Raw genomic sequence first — 22,318 nt, 5'->3', positions numbered from 1 at the left:
GGGTGGCGAACACAGGCTTTTAAGTCGCATGCGGCTCTCGGGCCAATAAGAACGCGGCTCTTTGCCTCTTACCTTATTTTCTATATACCGTATTTTCACGACCATACGACTATGGTGCGGTAATGTGTTGTTGCATGACTTCGGTAAAGAAGACCTAGGAGAGAACAGCATGAGAACGGGAAGGAGAGAATTGAGGACATGAAAGAAGACACACACACACCCCGATTAGCACAAAAGTGCAGTGGGGTATTCCCGAAAGCACGTTTAAACTACACTGACTTTAACCCTGAACTCTGGCTAAAATCCGCCTGAATTTGCTTACTCAGTGTATGTCGGTTCCAAAAGACCGGATATGAGTTAGCGTAATTACGCTTGACTTGGTAACCATGGGTTAATGCGCGTGCATGGCATGTACATAAAGACATTCTCAATGGATTGCCGATATCTTGAGTCACCATGGAAATGCGTGGGGAACAAAAGAGAGCGCTATACTTCAGCGTGACAGAGTCTGAGATTTAAATGACGGTGTATGAAGATTATACACCCATCAAAAGAGTAATACGGTTGTAGGTTCAAACCGCCCTAGGGGAGTAACCGTGTGAAACACTGCTAGAGTAATCTGCCTGAAAAGCTCCCAAGGTCGCCCATTTTAGTCAGACAACTCATGCAGTAAAATATATTTATTTTCACATTCTTTTAGTTTGGCATTTACATCTTTTAATTTGGCATTCACATTCTTTAGCTTGGCATTCCCATACTTTAGATTGGCATTCACATACTTTAGCCCAGCATTCCCATTATTTTATTTCACATTCTTTTAGTTTGGCATAAGCCTCCGTAAAATTCCATGAAACAAAATTTCCATAAAACTTTAGGGTAATAAATACCCATAACACCAAAGATCATCAAGGTTGAAGAGATTGCAAATGTATAATCAGTGTGTAAGTCAGATGAAGTGTGTTTTGGAGGCATTCCATATTCAGATTTACAAGTATGACTGCTATGTGTGACCCGGCACCATTAACCATTTGGCCGCTCCTGTTCGAGTACAGCGCCACGAAGGGAACATACTATCTATATTGAAGAGAAAAATAGCCAAGCAAATTGAACGTGGAGCTGCTGTAGGGAACTAAATATGGAACCGCCAAACACCAACCTTAAAACCAACAGCTTAAGAACACCTAAATTTGAGACTTCTACCTGGCAATATAGTTTTAAAACATCTATAATCCAAGAATTTGTATTCCATTCTGATGCTAAAATATTGGTTGATTCAAGTAAGAAATCTTATTAAAACTCAGAGGAGGTTTACCGCCCCATCACTTTCAGTGCAGAGTAGGTAAGTGGAGTGCAGTCGTCGTTGCAGCTCCAGGAGTGCAGGGGCAACGATCTGCAGGGAAGCTTCAGGACAAGCAGAGACTGTGGAACTTGAAAGCCATCCGACTTTGTCGAGGGTTTTACATCATCTGCCAGAAACTGAACTGCTGACCGGGGAGTATGGGTCGCAGGCTCAGGAAGTGATGCATAGATAAAGACAAAGCAGTTTTAGTCTTTGCAATGAATATATAAATAATTTAGAACTGATCAGTTTAGAATGCTCAAGATAAAGGGAATAAAAGAGCTTTTTTTTTTAATTCTGAGGTGTAGTGAGTTTAAAGAGAAGATTCCATTGTGTATTCATCGCACCATAAAACCATCAGAAGCACAGATTCCAACAAGAATCGACAGTGAAATAGGGAACCTGCCGTAATATTAACACCAAAATTTTTATATGTACCAATGGTAAGAGAGAAGTAACCTGATTCAATGAGGTTCATTGTGTCTATGTATTAAAAAAAAACAAGAACAAAGAAAATGTAGCATAAATACAAACAACAAGGTAGTATAATTTAAAAAGCTATTTACAGAACAGTGCAGGTAAAAAGATGTGCAACAGAAATGTGCAAAATAGAAAAAAACTAAATAAATAGACAAAAAATGTGCAAAGTTTATCTTTTGCATTGTAAGTTATTGTACAGGGTTATTGCATTGGGTATGAAGGATTTCTGGTACCGGGCAGTTTTGGAGCGGAGCTGTCTGAACCCGCCTTCCTGATCAGCTTGTTCAGTCTGTTGGCGTCACTGACTGCTATGCCCCAGCAGACCACGGAGGAGAACAAGGTGCTGGCTACCACAGACTGGTAGAAGATCCCCAGCATCTTGCTGCACACATTGAAAGACCTCAGCTTCCTTAGGAAGTAGAGTCTGCTGCAGGCCTTCTTGTACACAGCAGTGCTGTGGCTCCTCCAGCTCAGTCTGCTGTCGATAGTCACACCCAGGTATTTGTACTCCTCCACCACTTCCACATCCTTGCCCAGGATGCAGAGCGGTTGTAAGACTGTCCCTTTCCTCCGGAAGTCAATCACCATCTCCCTGGTCTTGTCCACGTTGAGCAGCAGGTGATTCTCTCCGGCCCACTCCACAAATCCGTCCACCAGCCTCCTGTACTCTTCCTCCCGTCCACCGCTTATACACCCCACAACCACAGAGTCATCAGAGAATTTCTGTAAGTGACATGACTCTGAGTTGTGCTGAAAATCTGAGGTGTACAAGGTGAACAGAAATGGAGAGAGCACAGTGCCCTGTGGGGCTCCCACAGCACTCAGCACAACGTCAGACAGGACGCCGCCCAGTCGGACAAACTGTGGCCTGTCTGTCAGGTAGTCAGTGATCCAGGAGACAGTGGACGCACCGGCACCCATCATTTCTTATTTTGAAAAATGTATAAACAAATCATAGTTAAAAAAAAGAAATCCCCAATCAACCAGAGAGAGAAATTAACAAAATATCTTTTAGGTTGAGAAGACAGGGCCACGTACAAAACTGACATATACATAATGGGGCTGATGTTAGTTCCCTGAAGGCTAGGGCTGGACTCCCTGGGGAATATAGAGCGGGGTGGCTGTCCACAAATCAGCAGGCCCAAAGGGAGGAAGGGTGGAGCAGAACCAGACATCTGATCATGCAGTCGTGATGACACGAGGATCGCTGTTCCCGGACAATGCAAAATAAAATGAAAAAGGAGCCACAGACGCTGAACAAAGAGACCAATCATAAGTAAATTGTCCACAAATGAGACAGGTCCAACGACAGACCAATCCAAAATGCAGGTTTCTCTGTCTCTGGCTGGGCACTCTCCCTCCTTCTTTTCACATTCCACCATCCATTTTAGAAGAACATAAATACTCAAATGAGCACAGGTGTTAGCTCACCTTTGCACTAATAGTTTCCATGATTGAATGAAATATTTCACACTATTTGATTTGAAGGCATAAGTATGCATGTGTGATCACTATCTGTATTGTGTACATGTTGACATGTGGACATTTTTGCAGCTAGCAGGTGTGTTTATAACATTTGAGTGTATGTGTGGACAGGCCCCGCCCTTTGAGATTTGTATTACATCTGAACCTTACCGTAATGATAAACATCCAGTATTTTGTTGCTTTATGCTGCTTCATGGTTTTAATCCCCCCCCTCCTATGATCACCTTCTAATCCCCCCCTCTCTAACATCCCTCTCTCTTCTTCCCTTCTTTCCTTTTCCGTCCGGTCCAACACAAAAGATTTTCAAACATGATTAAAATGAATAAAGTTTGGCCTCGATTACAAAAGGGGTTTATTCAGACAAACTTTTGGTTTGTTAGAAGATTCATAAGCCCTGTTGTTAAAGTAAAATATGTCGAACACAAGAGGCCTTCAGCTCTCATCTGTTTGCCCAGCTGTTGGACAGGACAAGTTAAAAAAAATGCAGGTTAAACTAACGAATGAATACAGCCTTAACAGAAAGAAACAAGACAGAGATCCACCCCAACAAAGCCAGCACAGAATGATGGCCAAAAGTCACGTCCGGCTCCTAAATAACACAGCAACAGAGAGTATGCCAAAAACCACAACAATTCAGCCAAACTGTCTCCAGAGACTCGCTGACCGTAACTCTCCATCAAACACCCACATTATGGATGGATCCTGTGGGATTCAGATCGCTACCAAAACTAGAGGCACAATCAGATCATGATCTCGAATGGCACTAGCCAACCCACCCACATACACACATGTACACACAAACACACTCACCCCACCGGACACAGAAGTCAGCTTTGCTGTGAAGCCCTCTGGGGAAAACAGGAATGCTTGCGACCGCTTCAATAGCATCTATGAACTGGAAAGTAACGCGCTATGATTTATACCAAGTAACTATATCGGCGTTGCTGGGGGGATTAAAGTAATTAGTTAGATGAGTCTGTTGTTTAACTTTTAACGCCGCTAGTAACACAGTTGTACTTAAACGCCATTACTCTCAACATTGTTTTTGACACAGTTTTTGTTGCGGTTTGTAAACATAATTCATGTTTTTTTGTGAGGGATCCGGTATTTCAGAGAAATAGCCTGGGCAGTGGTACATTTACCGACGCGCAGCCCGTTGAGGCAACTGAGTTATGATAATGGGCTGTATAAATAAAATTAAGCTGAATTGAACTGGTGTTCTAGTGGGTTCCTCTATAGCCTGGCTGCCTCCATCTGTCTCTATACCATCTGGTGCAATGATCATCCACAGAGACCTGGGACTCTGTACATTCACTGGAATATCAAACAAGCCGATAAACTTACCTGTAAGGGTCTTTATTTAATATGGTCCCCTCTTAAGGAAATTGTATTGGCTTAAAATGTATAAAGCCCAACCGAAAGTGCACAAACAGTACAAAAAAAGATCCTCGCAGTATAGCGGTGACTATTTATGAACAGAGCTGGTGCAACTTTCACACCCTCTTACTTTCCCGGTGTACCACTGCTAATTAAAACATGACTAATTCATAAAAAATTGAAGTTTCTATACTTTGAATTACAAAAATAGTTTTCTGAGTTCTTATTTAAAAAAGTATCTCCTGTCATTTTTGCAGGTTCTTTATATTCTAGTAGACTTACTGACCAGGATTTGTATGGCCTATTTAGTAAAGAATTTTAAACTCCCTTTATTTGCTTAGACTTCTCCAGCAGATTGCTAAAGACATGTAATTAATGTAAAATGAATGTAAAATAAGTTACTTTTTATCACTCTATTTTTTTCAATGCACATTTTTAAGTGTTACCCATTGAGGCACGCTTCCATCATCACGGTCAGAAACACAACAGCTGCAGTTATTGCAGTCTGGGCCGTCAGTTCACTCAATAATCTGACTCGACCTGTCAGACCTGTTCTGTTATACCATCTGAGCTGCCTTGTAAAAGTTAGGATCAGCCTCTAAGGAGCCAAAAAAAACATGGGGAACCACTCTCAAGTTTTCCTCCAGACTTTCTCAGCAGATAGTTTCCTTTTTCCCGTCTTCTTCTTCACCTTCCAGCGTGCTTCCACGTCCAGAAACTTCTTTTTTTTCCCCTCTTTTCTCTTTGATTCTTTTCTCAGTCCAATTGATTGGACTAAGCCAATCAGCTTAGTCCAATCAAAACCAAAGAACACTCCACAGAACACTCCGCATTTCTTCACAATAAAATATAGTCCTGTAACCGGATTCTGTTGAGGTTGTATAATCCGAAATAATTCAATAAACAACAATAACATTGTTATTTACAATCAACCCATTTCTTGGTTAAATCTGTGTCATCACCCTGACCTATTCAAACATATTCCATTTAGTAACTCTGTAATATCAATATTAATACTAATATTGATCATTTTTGGGATTAATTTATTTAATCCTCCTCTTTTTTCTTCTCGGGGCTACATAAGGGTGGGGTCATCTAAGATTGCACAAGGGTTAAAAACGTGAACAGTCTCTGCGGCTCTGAGGCTCTCTGGGAAGATGTTCCATAGGCGAGAGGTCCATAATTACTGAATGAGGCCTTGCCACATGTTTTAGTTCTAACTTTACTGTCACGGTGCCTCTGTCAGCTCTCCTCCCCCTCCTCTCGCTCTTCACCTGAAGATTGGAACCAGCTGATTGGAACCAACTCAGCTCATCTACCTCACCGCCTTCATAAGGAGATCCAGCCCAGCATTCATCGCCAGTCCGTTACCTACCTCGGTGCTTGCCTGGTCACCTTGTTATTCTAGCTATTCACGGTTCGATTAGTTTCTTACCTTGCCTTTGATCCTCTCCCAGGTTTCCTTCACCACGAGTGTCCACCTGGAAGATCTTCTTCAAGATCCGCTCGTGTCATCCTCGCATCTAGCCACGGTCCGCCCTTGTCACCCCACGGTTACCGTCTTCCTAGCCTCAAGCTACGCTCCGCTCCAGCCACGCCACGTCTCCCCAGATTCCTGAAGGCTGCCGCCGTCAACACCGCAAGCCGCCGTTTCCGCATCCGTTCCCACTCCCGGTAGCTACAAAGCTTCCGCTTCCGGTCCGGCTCCCGAAAACGTCCGCCTCCAACCAGAAACGTTCCATGGTGACGTTGAAGCATGTGGTGGTTTCCTTCTCCAACGCCAATTAATTTTTCAGCAGGCACCTCGTTATTATCAAGCCGACCACAGCAAAATAACTTTGATAGTAAATTCATTCAGAAACAAGGCTTTACAATGGGCTCAGGCTTTCTTAGCAGCTAATCCCATATACCATGTTTGTTATGAGCAGTTCATCAGAGAATTCCGCCTGGTGTTCGACCAACCCCGGAAGGAGGAGGAGGCTTCACGACAATTACTCAAACAAAGCAACCGTTCCGTAAGTGATCACCTGATCGATTTTCGTATACTGGCAGCAGAGGCTGGCTGGCCAGACATCGCCCTGAAGGGAATTTTCTACCTATCCCTAAATGATTCGATCAAGTATCATTTATATTCGAAACCCGAAACTCATAGTTTCGAAGAACTTGTCTCTGCAGCTTTGCGCTCTGACATTCGTATCCGGGATCGTCAGAGGGAACACACCCGACAGGAACGCAAGGTACCGCATGACATCGACACTCACACGACTCTCCCAGAATATTCTCAATTACCAGATCATAAAATCCCCAAAAAGACCTTGTTGAACCTATGCAAATAGGCCATTCAAAACTCTCACCAGAAAAACGCCAGAGACAAAGAAATGAGGTAGCTTGTTTCTACTGCGGACTTCCGGGGCACATTGTAAGTCAATGTCAGCTCCGTTTAAAAGCCAAGACCCCCCGCTAGAAGGCAGGCCGCGGGTGGGTACATCCACTTCTCCTTCTGAGAAGAATTTTTTGTTTGTCCCTGTCAAGCTCTGCACTAAGGATGGTTGTTATGACTTCGAGGCCCTTGTAGACTCTGGCAATGAACAAAGCTTCATTGACTGTAGCTTGGTCTCCAAATTGAATCTCCCTACAGAAAGACTGGAACACCCTGTTGAGGCTGCTGGATTAGGGGGTCAACCCCTGTCCCGGATTACCCACCGCACCAAACTGATCCAGCTCATCACCTCCGGTAATCATAGGGATCACCTATAGTTTTTTATCACTAAGACCCATCAAACGCCTTTTGTCTTGGGGTTTTCCTGGCTTTGCACCCATAATCCTCAGTTTGACTGGGTTGATGGCAACATCATGACCTGGAGCCGTTTCTGTATGGCTAATTGTCTTAGATCCGCGGAACCCCTTATTAGATCCAGCATTAATCATGATTCTGTAGAAATTGACCTCTCTCGCGTCCCGCAATGCTACCACAACCTCAAGTCAGTGTTCAGTAAATCCAAGGCCAGTTCACTCCCCCAACATAGACCCTATGATTGCGCAATCAATTTAATTAACGGCGCACCTCTCCATAAGAGCAGACTTAATTTGTCAGGTCCTGAAAAGCAGGCAATGGAAAAATACATACAGGAGGCTCTTTCTTCTGGCCTTATTCGACCCTCGTCTTCTCCGGTGGCGGCAAGATTCTTCTTTTCATAGAGAAGAAGGATAAGTCCCTGCGTCCTTGCATTGGCTACCGCGAGTTAAACCAGATCACGGTAAAAGTCAAATACTTTCTTCCCCTAATCAGTTCTGCCTTTGACACCGTACAGGAAGCTCGGGTTTTCACAAAACTTGATCTCCGCAATACTTACCATTAGGTTCGCATTAAGGAGGGTGACGAGTGGAAGACTGCTTTTAACACTCCGTTAGTGCATTTTGAATATCTTGTTATGCCTTTTGGCCTCACCAACGCCCCCGCAGTCTTCCAGCGTCTGGTTAACGACACACTCCGTGATTTTCTCAACCGTTTTGCTTTTGTCTACCTTGACGACATTCTTATTTACTCGTCTGACCTCTCCCAACATACCATTCGCGTACGACAAGTCTTAGAGCGTCTGCTCGAAAATCAGCTCTACATAAAAGCTGAGAAATGCGAATTTCACGTCTCCTCTATCTCGTTTTTGGGGTACATTTTTGAAGCCGATAATATTAAACCTGATCCTGCTAAAATCGAGGCCGTCTCAAACTGGGAACCGCCTGAAAATAGAAAAGGACTACAATAGTTCTTAGGATTCGCCAACTTTTACTGACGTTTTATTCGAAACTATAGCACCATAGCTTCATCCCTCACACAACTCACCTCCATCAAGAGGCCTTTCACCTGGGGACCCGAAGCTCAGGCGGCATTCGACAAACTTAAGAAACTATTCATTTCCGCACCCATACTCATCCAACCTGATCCCTCCAGGCAATTTGTGGTTGAGGTTGACGCATCTGATACTGGAGTTGGGGCAGTCCTTTCTCAACGAGAGGAGTCCTTTGGCAAGTTGAAACCATGCGCTTTCTTTTCCCGTAAGTTAACTTCAACAGAACGGAATTATGACGTGGGAAATGGAGAGTTGCTGGCCATCAAACTAGCATTAGAAGTGTGGCGTCACTGGCTGGAGGGGGCTCAACATTCCTTCATCGTGTGGACGTACCACAAGAACTTGGCTTATTTGCGGTCGGCAAAGAGACTCAATTCACGACAAGCCCGTTGGTGTTTGTTTTTTGACAGATTTAACTTTACAATAACCTACAGACCTGGAAGCCGTAATATCAAGCCAGACGCCCTTTCTCTGAAGTACAGCTCCAGTGATGACTCAGTCTCCTCCACCATCATACCATCCACCTGCATCCTGGGGAGTCTCACTTGGGACATCGAGTCTAGAGTACTACAGGCACAAGGTGAGGAGCCTGATCATCCCCCAGCACCTCCTAACACTTTTTATGTCCCCAACGTCTCTTCGTTCAGAAGCAATCTCCTGGGATCACGCCTCCCAAATAGCCTGTCATGCTGGTGTTCATAGAACCCTGAACCTCCTACGACGGCGCTTTTACTGGCCGTCCATGGAGAAAGATGTCAGGGAGTACATCGCAGCCTGCACAATCTGCGCCTGCTCAAAGACCTCCAAAACTCCACCGGCCAGTCTACTACAGCCTCTTCCTATACCCGGATGCCCTTGGTTTCACATCGCCATGGATTTCGTCACCGGACTGCCACCCTCTCAGGGTAACACCGTCATTCTGACTGTTATTGACCGTTTCTCTAAGGCCGCCCAGTTCATACCTCTCACCCAGCTGCCCACAGCCACCGAACTAGCGGAGATCCTGGTCCAGAATGTGTTCCGACATCACGGTATCCCTATGGACATTGTCTCAGACCGTGGACCCCAATTCGTCTCGCATGTGTGGAAGGCCTTCTGCTCGGCGTTAGGGGCCACGTTCAGCCTGACATCTGGCTATCATCCCCAATCTAATGGGCAGGCGGAGAGGGCCAACCAGGAGCTTGAGGCCGCTCTTCTTTGCCTAGCCGCTCAGAATCCCGCCGATTGGTCCAACCTCCTATTCTGGATTGAATTCGCCGACAACAACCACCCGTCATCGGGCACAGGGGTATCCCCGTTTGAAGCCTCACTTGGGTACTCACCGCCTCTGTTCCCCTCACAGGAGCTCGACATAGCAGTTCAACATCACCTCCAGCGATGCCGGGACATCTGGCTTCAGACCAAAGAAGCCCTCCTGCGCACCAGGGAGAGTTACTGCCGCATCGCGAACCGTCACAGGGTGGTGGGACCTTCGTACCAACCAGGTCAGAAAGTTTGGCTTTCATCACGCAATATACCCATTCAGGCCTCATCCCGCAAACTGGCTCCCCGCTTCATTGACCCTACACCATTGAACGCATCGTCAATCCCACCTGTGTCCGCTTACGGCTCCCGGCGGCTCTCAAGGTTCACCCATCATTTCATATATCCCAGATTAAGCTTGTACAGGAGAGCCCTCGTTGCTCGCCGTCCGCTTTCACTCCACCCGCCCGTATCATCGACGGCGCTGTTGACGGTGTTGGACGTCCGGCGTCGGGGTCAGGGTTTTCAGTACCTGGTGGATTGGGAGGGTTCCCTCCTTGACGATTTCTTCCGTGCTCACCCGGATCGTAAAATTGATTACTGGAACGCCCTGCTTGCTGGTCTTCCAAAAACAAATATTAGGAACCTTCAGCTTCTCCAGAACTCTGCTGCACGAGTTCTTACAAAGACCAGGAGGCGGGCTCACATCATCCCAATTTTAAAATCCCTGCATTGGCTCCCCATATGCTTCAGGATTGATTTTAAGATACTTTTAACAGTTTTTAAATGTCTTAACGGTCTTGCGCCTTCTTATTTATCAGATCTGTTAGTAAGATATGAACCCTCGCGGACCCTGAGATCCTCTGGCACTGGTCTGTTGACCATTCCAACTGTAAAAACTAAAACCTATGGAGAAGCTGCATTTCAGCACTATGGTCCCCGCTTATGGAACAGTTTGCCAGAGAGCTTGAGAGCCGCAGAGAGCATTGATACTTTTAAGAAAAGGCTCAAGACCCATCTTTTTAACCTGGCTTTTAGCTAATTTTTATTTTTTATTTATTTATTTTACTACTTTTATTTATTTATTCAGTTATTTATCTATATGTATTTTCTATTTTTTATTTTATTTCTTTATCCATTTTATCTTGTTTTATGAACTTGAACCTGATTTTTAACGTGTTATTTTAATTTACCTTATTTCAATGTTTTATTGTTTTTATCAATATGTTTACTTTTTGATTCTCATTTTTATTCATTTTTATTTCCGGTGCTTCCTCAGCTGGAACCTCTCCCTCTGGGTCGGCTGCTGTTCAGCCATTGCGGCTCTGGGTGGGGACCTGCTTCACTGCTTAGCTGTGGTGGAGTGGTCCCCGCCTGTGATGTTGCATTTGGCTGTCTATGCGGCTGTTCACAGGGGGGGGAGGTTCCAATTACTAGCGTTTCCCGCATCATGTTTTTGTGCTCAGCATATGTTTTACAGCCTATTTTTCATTGTCATTTCTCATCAGTTAGAGAGTGGGAGGTGTGAAAGGCGTGGGGGGCGATGTGCCCTATTATTTATTTATTTATTTATTTATTTATTTATTAATGCTTGCTTGTTTTTATATTTTGTTGTTTTAATGTAAAGCACTTTGTGTTATATTTTTATATGAAAAGTGCTTTATAAATAAAGTTTGATTTGATTTGATTTGATCATGACATTTACCAAATATTGGGATTACCAAAAGGCTTGTATCAGAGGACATCAGGATCTGCGAGGGCTCATACTTTAAAATCATGAAAGATAAATATGAATGGGGACCTTTATTATTATTATTATTGCTATTAAAAAAAGAAAAAAATCAGTTTGCTAAAGTTCTGTTAAAGTTATATAGCAGGTAATGAAGACTCGTCAGCTTATTCATGCAACAATAAATATTTTGTGAGAAAGTCTATCTTTATTTTATTGTCTATATTTTTACATTTTCATATAGACATGAATTATAATAAAAGTGCTCAATAGCTCTGAAGATACTGAAACTATTTTCACCAAGTTTTCTGTACTGACTAATCGTGACCTTACTGTGCTACTACAACAAAGATTATGTTATTCAAATTAAACATTCAAATCACTCTTCTTTAAATGTCATTTTCTACCTTTCAAATTTGCTTTAGATTTCTTTCTTTTTTTAATAATCAAAACAAATGTAGTATTCAGTAAAGTTAAATAAAGGTTTTCTTCTATTTATTGAGTAAATTTTAGAAGTATATCCTGGGATTTCTGCAATTATGTTATTTTTATTTTCAACTAATTGACCAATAATAATCATATGGCTCTTTTAGATTTATATTAGCTAAGACTTTTTCAGAAGGCAATGGACAATAAAATGGTCTTGATGTAAACTGATAAAACAGGTTACTTTCCATCAATCACTTCTTACATTACGCATTTTAATAATGAAGGGCCAATAAGTGCAAATCAACCCAAAAATTACTTTTCACACTTTTACACGTCCAAAACGGAAAAACTATATGAACAGTTTTTTGTTTTTGCAATGCTTATGACATCACTTGTTTATCATCTGATGCATGTGAGGGCAGAGCTCATAAATGACACACCAGCCTAAGCAAACCCTGCAGAGCAGATCTGCCCTCATCGCAACAAGTACCGGTTGACATCTCAACATGATTTGGGGATTTTCTCCTCAAGCAGGAAGTTCTTCTTTAAAGACTGTCCTATTTTTCTTTATTGATTCTTCATTGTGTGCTCAGTTTTGATTATTGTCTTCCATGGCAAACATCTCTCAGGGTAACATCACAAGTGAATCACTTTACCAGAACTTTGGGAGTACGTTGATCTTTTCCATTATTTCTACTGTTCCCTCCTGTGTTTTTCTTGTCATAAATGGCATCATGTTGTTCACGTTGAGGAGTAAACCGGTGTTTCGGGAAACCTGCCGCTTTATTCTCCTCTTTAATCTCCTTCTTGCAGACACTCTTCAGCTGGCACAGAGTCAGCTTCATCTTTTGCTGACTGTTTGTAGAGTTAAAGTTGCATATTCTCTGTGTATTGCACTCAACATGATTGTTAATCTAGCCACTGGGATTTCTCCTCTCACTCTGGTGTTGATGCCTTTGGAGCGGTACGTGGCTGTGTGTTACCCACTGAGGCACGCTTCCGTCATCACGGTCAGAAACACAGTAGCTGCAGTTATTGCAGTCTGGGCCGTCAGTTCACTCAACAGTCTGACTCGAGTTCTGATGTTTTTGAAGTTTCCTTTTGAAAAGATGGAAGTTTATGATCTCTGTTCTAACATTGCTTTAGTTCTTGGGGCTTTGACAGCAGAATACGACAGAGCGTACACTTGTGTGGTGTTTGTATCTGCAGGTGTGGCCGTCACTTCCTCCTACGTGGGGGTTATAGTAGCTGCCAGGTCAGCCTCCACAGACAAAGCTTTAGCTCGTAAGGCTCGACACACTCTGCTACTGCATCTGGTTCAGCTGGGACTCAGTCTGTCTTCCACCATTTACAACCCACTGGTCATTGCCCTTTCTAAAGTTTTAACAAGAATGGCATTTCTGTGGATTCAGAATATTTTTTATGTCACGTTCATAATATTTCCCAGATGTATGACCTCTCTGATCTACGGTCTAAGAGATCAAACCATCAGATCTCTTCTTTTGGACCATCTGTGCTGCCGTCTAAAAGTTAGGATCAGAGGCTGAGGGAGGCAATAACACTTAAGTAAAAAAAATAAAAAAAAATTTAAAAAAAGCAGTGAATTTAGGCAGAGTTAAGAAAATGGCCACTATTTAATTTTTTTTCCCATAAAGAAAAAAAAACGACCACCGTATTGTGTAAGACAATGTAAAACATTCAGAAAGTGGAGAACTTTTGAGAGAGTTTAGTGTGTTTTTTAAAAATGTGAGTACATCATTTATCATAACTGTATAAGTTGTTATCATATCTGACAAATTAATAAGTAATCCAAGTCTAAACCCCACCCCAGCACACTCAATTGGACTGAATGAGATATTTTGCTGTATGAATAATTTCGTACTTGTTAAAAACGCATTCATGTCATGATTCTGTACTTCGGTTTGGTTTTTCAGAGTGTTCTTGTTTTTGGTAATGCTTTGAGTTGTTCCCCTATCAGTTACTCCAGGTTCATGTTGATCATCTACAGCTGCCTTCATTTAGTGAATTACCATCAGTACATTTAAGTGACTGGTTTTCAAATTGTCAGTGTCAGGTTCATCTGCTCTGTTCTGGTCTGGTCTGTCACCCTTTTTGTTTCCCCCCGAATAGTACAAAAGTGCAGGGGGGTATTCCAGAAACCATGCTTAAACTAGCCTGACTTTAATCCTGAACTCTGGCTGAAATCTGCCTGAACTTGCTTACTCTGGGTATGTCGGTTCCAAAAGACCGGATATGAGTTAGTGTAATTAATTGGTAACCCTGGGTTAGTGCACGTGCACGGCAAGTACATAAAGATATTTTCAATGGATCGCCGATATCTTGAGTCACCATGGAAACGCGTGTAGAACAAAAGAGAGCGCTATATTTCAGTGTGACAGAGTCTGAGATTTAAATGATGGCGTATGAAGATTATATGCCCATCAAAAAGGTAATACGACTGCATCATCAAAAGAATGAGATTCTGCTTGGAGAAAAATAACAAAGTAAACGCACGAATTTCTATCTCATTTCCATTTTCATTGTGACGCATATATATATATATATATATATATATATATATATATATATATATAACTTATCCAGCTAAAATGAATTAATTGAATTAAATTTATTCAACCTAATTTCTTACGTCTATCCAACTCAATTATTGTTCATATAACTCAAATTTACATATTTATATAATTAAATGTCAAATGACTTCAATTCAATTAAATGTTTTTCCATCTTAATTTATTGTACTTCTTGAACTCTCATATGTCTAAGTTTGACCCTACAGATATATCTCATTTTTAGAACATTAAAGTGAAAGATAAAGTGTGAAATTGCAATACATGTCACATGTTCAGCTATCAGGACTCTGACTTTAACTTCAATTCACGTAACATCAATTTGCACTTGGGGTGCTAAATAAACTCATCATCCTCTACTTCCTTCTCACTCATGGTGAAAAAAGAATTCAACATAGGACAAAATAACGCAGCAAAAAACAGTAAAACAGCTACAATACACACATTTCAGTCAGACGACTCATGCAGTAAAATATATTTATTTTCACATTCTTTTAGTTAGGCATTTACATCTTCTAATTTGGCATTCATATTCTTTAGCTTGGCATTCCCATTCTTTTATTTCGCATTCCTTTAGTTTGGAATAAGGCTCCGTACAATTCCATGAAACAAAATTTCCATAAAACTTTAGGGTAACAACTACCCCTAACACCAAAGATCATCAAGGTTGAAGACAATGCAGATGTATAATCAGTATGTAAGTCAGATGAAGTGTGTTTCTGAGGCGTTCCATATCCAGATTTACAAGTATGACTGCTATGTGTGACCCGGCACCATTAACCGTTGGGCCACCCCCTTTCGAGAACAGCGCCACGAAGGGAACATACTATCTAGATTGAAGAGAAAAGGAGCCAAGCAAATTGAAAGTGGAGCCATGTCCGCTAGAACGCTGTAGGGAACTAAAAATTGAACTGCCAAATACCAACCTGTAAGACGACACAAACTTAACATCCAATTGGCATAATATGATACAAACTTAAGTAACAACCATAATTTAGAGGCTTCCATCTGAGTACTATGAACAAGCTTAACGCTATAATTTTGATGCTTCTATCTGGCATACTATAATGCGAGCTTAAGTAACTTCCAATTTCGAGCTCCATTGCATACTGTAATACAGCTGAAGAACATCCTAAATTTGAGACTTACACCTGGCAATGTAGTTTTCAAACATCTATAATCCAAGAATTTGTATTCCATTATGATGCTAACATATTGGTTGATTCAAGTAAGAAATCTCATTGAAACTCAGAGGAGGTTTACCGCCCCATCACTTTCAGTGCAGAGTAGGTACGTGGAGTGCAGTCGTCGTTGCAGCTCCAGGAGTGCAGGGGCAACGATCTGCAGGGAAGCTGCAGGACGAGCAGAGACTCTGGAACTTGGAAGCCATCCAACTTTGTCGAGGGTTTTACATCATCCGCCAGAAACTGAACTGCTGACAACTGGACAACAAGAGCACATCTAACTTAAATATTAATTGGCAAAAGGGATGTCTGGATACTGAAAATAAAGAACTCTTGGATCTGAAGCTAGAGAGCGTCAGTCATCTAGTTTCTACAGCCGGTGTTCAGACTTTGAATGCATCATGTTCATCTGTCTGTCCCCTTCGTACAAAATGTCTGTGCTGTTTATACGAAGTAAAACTTCCACAAAAAGATAAGTACCTGTCTCTGAGTCATTATTAACTTGTTTCTGTGTGCAGGAAGCTGTGGGTACGAACCTAACCTTTCCTATTTAGAAAAAAACAGTTTCCTCACAAATACACAAAGTCCAGCACAGGGCTACCGACAAATGTAGTTGAAAACATGACTATTACGACAGCCGAAATTTAAACTGATAAATAACACCTTGCCCTGAGCATCACCTACCAGAAGATGCCACTGGGAGGGATGGAGAGGGAGAACAGTGAGAACATCAGCAACATCCACCTTCCCCAGCCATGCATTGAAAGGATCACAAGGAATTAGGCTGCTGACAGTTCTAACATAGTTCTCTTCCATAAAGGATGGACTTCCCGACGGAGGAGCTGTGCCTGCAGGTCTTTCTCACCCCCTCTGCGATCCCACTTCTGACACCATATGTGGCGGGGTCCCGCCGGGAAAGGATGCAGAGGAGCCAAGGTGAGGAGGTTCTGTCTTTATTCAGGACACAATAGCTCTACGCAGGGCCACACAGCACCTAACACCTCAGTCTCACTCCTCATTTCACTACCTGTGGTGCTCCCCTTTGAACGCTAAGCCACGCCTGTTGGGCGTTGCTCTCAATTATTGTCCAGGTGGCAGCACAGGTAGTAATTTTAAAACATAAAATGCACAAACAATAAAACACGGTGTGGCCCCCCCTCATCGTCTGACGGTGCCACACCGTCACATTGAAACTTTTTTTATATATGAAAAAACTGGGTAGAAACTAACAGGATCTCTTTTTTCTGACAGGTATCTATGCTCTACAATAGTTAGTTCAGCTTCTAAAACTGCAGCTTTCCTTACATCCAAAATATTTGTCTTTTCTTTAGTAAAAAGATCATTTCATAAGGACTTTACTTTTTTTTTGCCACAACTGAAGTTTATTTTTGCTTTGACTTTATGCATTTTCTGTCAAAGATTTTAACAAAGTTAAGTGTCTTTTTTTAATCAACACTCAGCAATATTTTGCTTCCACCAGAGGCTTCAAACTTAGACAGATAACTTGACATGACTTTATAATAAATGGTTGGACTCTCACAGTAGCTCTGCAGTAACCTGGTGAAAGGATACTTTTTCTCTTCATAAGTAAAAGCAAACCCAAATTGACTGATTGGATGTATAGGAATAGGAGTTTTTTTTTTTTTTTTTACTTCAAACATTTTTTTTTCTTCAAGTTTCTTCCGTAGCATAGAAAAGAAAGTGTTGTTTTAGAAAATTAGGTAGCATCCTGCCTTGAATGATTCAACAAGGTATGTGGACTTGGAACACATGGTGCTCTTTGAACAACCGCCCGATTAACAGTGAAGAATTTAAAAGCCATAGAATTGGTTCAGAATCATTGTCAGCTGATCATGCATGTCATATATGTGAGACTGAAGTTGAGAGGAGCAGACACATGGGAGGGCAGGTTGCGGAGGTGGGTGTCAGGCACTCATGGTGTGGGGGTGGGGGCTGTTTGCAGGTTGTGTTGTGGATTGTTTCTGTGCAGATGGTCACGTGCCAGCTAACGTCCTTGGGAGCCGTGAAATGGGAGACCACTGACCAGGCAGATCCTTCACCCTCCTTTCTCCATTTACATATTCATCAATACATTGTATAAATCCCCGGGCAGGGCTCTTTCTTTGTGTTCCTGCTGTGAGCCCTGTTATAATCACAGGCATTCAATTGATTGAGCCTGGATATCTGTATTAGAAATATTGTTAGGGTAATAAATCTTTGGCTTGAATTGGAAACTCCCCGTCTGTGCGCTTTCATTCCAACATATTCTCCACGCTTGAACAGCTTGTAAATCTCAGACCATTTTCCATCCGACTAATAGATAGTTTTTTACAGGAAAAACTAGAAGCTTTACATGATAAGTCTTATAACTCCACAATCACTCCTGCTTTAACTTGACTGCAAACACCGTAGGTCTTTTTCATAGTTCTCATCTGTTCTGCAATTATTTCTTCACTTAGCCTTTTTACTCATCACAAATTAAACAAAAACACAATTCTAACACAGAACCACAACAGGTTTGTTAAAACACAGTCAAAGCACAGGATAACCACAGACAATAACGTTTAACAGTTCTCTCAAAACTAAACAAAAGCACAAAATACACAACACAACAACTTAGGTATCTCAACACTGCACAAAATAAAACATTTCATTCAAATGAATACTTTAATATCTATATATTATATTATATATACAACGGCAGATGACTCCGGCAAGACAAGAGGTGGTGGATTGTGCATTTATGTCAACAAAGCTTGGTGTACGAACACTGTCATTGTTGGAAGACACTGCTCAGCTAACCTAGAGTTTCTCATGGTTAAATGTAGACCTTTTTATCTGCCACGGGAGTTCACTTCCACCATAATAACCGCAGTCTATATTGCACCGGATGCTAATGCCAAGCTTGCTTTGAACGAACTTCATGCAGCCATTAGTAAACAACAGACTGCTCACCCAGAGGCTGCTTTTATTGTCGCGGGTGATTTTAATCACTGCAAATTAAAAACAGCACTCCCCAAATTTCACCAGCATGTTTCCTGCCACACCAGAGGAGACAAAACTCTGGACCATGTTTATACAAATATCAATGGAGCTTACATCGCGAGCCCCCTCCCCCACCTCGGACAGTCTGATCACCTTTCTTTGTTTCTCACCCCTAAGTATTCACCCCTCATCAACCGTGTGAAGCCATCAGTGAAGACCATCTGTTAAGGTTTCAGTTCCTTTGTGTTTTGTTCTTGGATTTCCTGTTTTATTTTGTAGTATTTCCTGTTTGGTTGTTGTTTCGAGTTTTACCTTGCCCCATCAGTCCTGAGTGTTTCCACCTGTGTCTTGTTGCCTTGTTTGTATTTAAGTCCTGTCTTTCCCTTCCTCCTGTGCTGGTCCATAGTATGTAAGTCTGCTCTCCCTGTTTCGAGTGTTTAGTGTTTCAAGTTTCTAGCCTGCCGTATGCAGTGGTTTTGGTTTTGTGTTTTTAGTTTTGTTTATTAAAGCCCCCGTTCCCCTGCAACCTCCTGCCTCCTCTCCTTCTCTGCACCTGGGTACTCCATCCGCTCCCCGTGACACCATCAAAGTGTGGCCAACTGGAGCAGACACTTTACTTCAAGACAGGTTTCAACACACTGACTGGAGCATGTTTGCTTCACAGGCTGCCTGTGGCTCTCACATTGACATTCATATCTACACCTCCTCTGTACTGGATCACATCAACTCCACCATTGACAGTGTAACAACAGAAAAACAGATAACAACATGCCCTAATCAGAAGCCATGGATGAACAAGGAGGTTTGACTCCTGCTGAAAGACCGCAACGCTGCCTTCAGGTCAGATGACGCTCAGACCTACAGTAAATCCAGGGCTAACCTGAAAAGGGGCATCAAAAAGGCCAAGTACTGCTACAAGCTGAAGGTAGAGGAACATTTTTCCAACTCTGACCCCCGACGCATGTGGCAGGGCATCCAGATCATCAGTGACTACAAGTCAAGCAACTCCACACCAACAGTCACGGACGTCTCCTTCCTTAACAAGCTAAATGACTTTTATGCTCGCTTCAATAGCGACAGCAAGGAGACGGCCACCAAAATCTCACCCTCAGCAGACCACCAACCCCTTAAACTCACCCCCTCAGATGTCCAAACTGCACTGAGCCGGATCAACGCACGCCAGGCTGCTGGCCCGGATGGCATTCCTGGACGTGTGCTTAGGGCATGTGCAGAGCAGCTTGCAGGGGTCTTCACAGACATTTTCAACCTGTCCCTCTCCCAGGCAACTGTGCCAACATGTTTTAAGTCCACATCTATTGTGCCAGTACCGAAACACTCCTCCCCAACGTGCCTGAATGACTATTGCCCCGTGGCACTCACACCCATCATTATGAAGTGCTTCGAGCGACTGGTCCTAGCACACCTCAAAGACTGCCTCCCACCCACACTGGACCCACACCAATTTGCCTACCGCGGAAATAGGAGCACAGAGGATGCAGTATGCACGGTGCTGCACTCTGCACTCACACACCTGGACAATAACAACACATCTGTTAGGATGTTGTTTGTTGACTTCAGCTCAGCATTTAACACCGTCATTCCCTCCAAGCTGACCACAAAACTTGGAGACCTGGAAATCAACACCTCCCTCTGCAACTGGATTATGGACTTTCTGACCAACAGGCCTCAGCATGTTCGGTCAGGTCACACCCACTCCACCACCATCACACTTAATACTGGCGTACCACAGGGCTGTGTGCTGAGCCCATTCCTCTACTCCCTTTACACCCACGACTGCAAGCCCGTGCATGGATCCAACTCCATCATTAAGTTTGCAGATGACAACACGGTGATTGGCCTCATCAGTGACAACGATGAGACTACCTACAGGGAAGAGGTACAGCACCTGGCCACATGGTGCGCTGACAATAACCTGCTCCTTAACACCAACAATACCAAGGAGCTCATTGTGGACTTCAGGAAGAAGAATGGAAGCACTCATGACCCCATCCACATTAACGGGATGGTTGTTGAACGTGTTTCCAGCTTCAAGTTCCTGGGAACCACCATCTCGGAGGAACTGTCCTGGGCCACAAACACCTCCAGCCTGGTCAAGAAGGCTCACCAGCGCCTTTTCTTCCTCAGGACACTGAAGAAGAACCAGCTGTCTTCATCCATCCTGGTGAACTTCTACCGGTGTGCGATCGAGAGCATCCTAACGAGTTGCATCTCAGTCTGGTATGGGAACTGCTCAGTGGCTGACCGCAAGGCACTGCAGAGGGTGGTGAAAACTGCGCAGCGCATCACAGGGACACCACTTCCTCCTCTTGAGGACATCCAGAGGAAACGCTGTCTACGTCGAGCTCGAAGCATTCTCAAGGACTCCTCTCACCCTGACCACGGACTGTTTAACCTCCTCCCCTCCGGGAGGCGTTTCAGGAGCCTCCGGACAAGGGCCACAAGATTCAGGAACAGCTTTTTCCCTAAAGCTGTCTCCTTGCTGAACTCTTCCCTCTGACACCCCTAAAACACCCCCCCACACCACCATAGACTCCTCCCCCCTCTTCAACACTCTGAATTATTTATTTATTCACAACAAGCAAAAACAGTAACTTGTTATTACTTGCACTACTGTCTGTTCATCCGGGAACACTGTATAATCCATCTGCACATTGTAATATTTTCTATGCACTTTACTGTCCATTGCAATACTGTAAATTATGTTCATAGTTCTGCCTATAGTGTTCATACACTCTTACATAGCCCATCTGAATAGTATGGTCATAGTACACCTATCTGTATATCGTGCTTAAAGTATTAATATCTGTAAATTATGTCCATAATACTTACCTGTATAGTTATTGTACATACTATAGACCTTTATTCTGTACTTACTGCTTATTGCACTTCTGGTTAGATGCTAACTGCATTTCGTTGCCTTGTACCTACATGTGCAGTGACAATAAAGTTGAATCTAATCTAATCTAATCTAATCTAATCTAATCTAATCTAATCTAATCTAATCTAATATATATAAAAACGCCCCTCTCACCCTCCGCGGGTGGTTTCTCCTCCAAGCTCGGGTCCTCTACCAGAGGCCTGGGAGCTTGAGGGTCCTGCAGTATCTTAGCTGTTCCTAGCACTGCACTTTTCTGGACTTAGAGGTCTGAGGTCTTTCCAGGTATCTGTTGTAGCCACTCCTCCAGCTTGGGGGTTACTGCCCCGAGTGCTCCACTTACCACAGGCACCACTGTCACCTTCACTTTCCATGCTTTCTCCAGTTCTTCTCTGAGTCCTTGGTATTTCTCCAGTTTCTCATGTTCCTTCTTCCTGATGTTCCCATCGCTTGGCACTGCCACATCCACCACAACGGCTTTCCTCTGTTCTTTATCCACCACTACAATGTTTGGTTGGTTCGCCATTACCATCCTATCAGTCTGGATCTGGAAGTCCCACAGGACTATATATATATATATATATATATATATATATATATATATATATATATATATATATATATATATATATATATATATATATATATATATATATATATATATATATATATCACTACATTTATAATGAACGCACAGTTGCACACCTGGACACACAGCTGCACATCTGAATGCACA

The 22,318-nt window shown here is 42.8% G+C and overlaps 1 protein-coding gene across 1 annotated transcript; it reads left to right on the top strand.

Annotated features, from left to right (window-relative positions):
• The first annotated feature begins 12,028 nt into the window (after window positions 1-12,028).
• LOC101171968 (odorant receptor 131-2-like) lies at window positions 12,029-14,405 on the top strand. The gene has a single exon (XM_004085090.4). The coding sequence runs from the start codon at window positions 12,541-12,543 to the stop codon at window positions 13,474-13,476; it is 936 nt and encodes a 311-aa protein (XP_004085138.2). The 5' UTR covers window positions 12,029-12,540; the 3' UTR covers window positions 13,477-14,405.
• The last annotated feature ends 7,913 nt before the right edge of the window (window positions 14,406-22,318 follow it).

The sequence above is a fragment of the Oryzias latipes genome, chromosome 14 (assembly GCF_053564925.1).
Source record: "Oryzias latipes strain Hd-rR chromosome 14, Olatipes_Hd-rR_3.1".
In the NCBI taxonomy this organism is placed as follows: domain Eukaryota; kingdom Metazoa; phylum Chordata; class Actinopteri; order Beloniformes; family Adrianichthyidae; genus Oryzias; species Oryzias latipes.
Note: the sequence above shows the minus strand (reverse complement) of the source record. Positions and strands in the feature narration are given on the sequence as shown.

Excerpts from the sequence above, each read along its gene's own strand:
- LOC101171968 (XM_004085090.4), top strand. The coding sequence starts at position 12,541 with ATGGCAAACATCTCTCAGGGTAACATCACAAGTGAATCACTTTACCAG.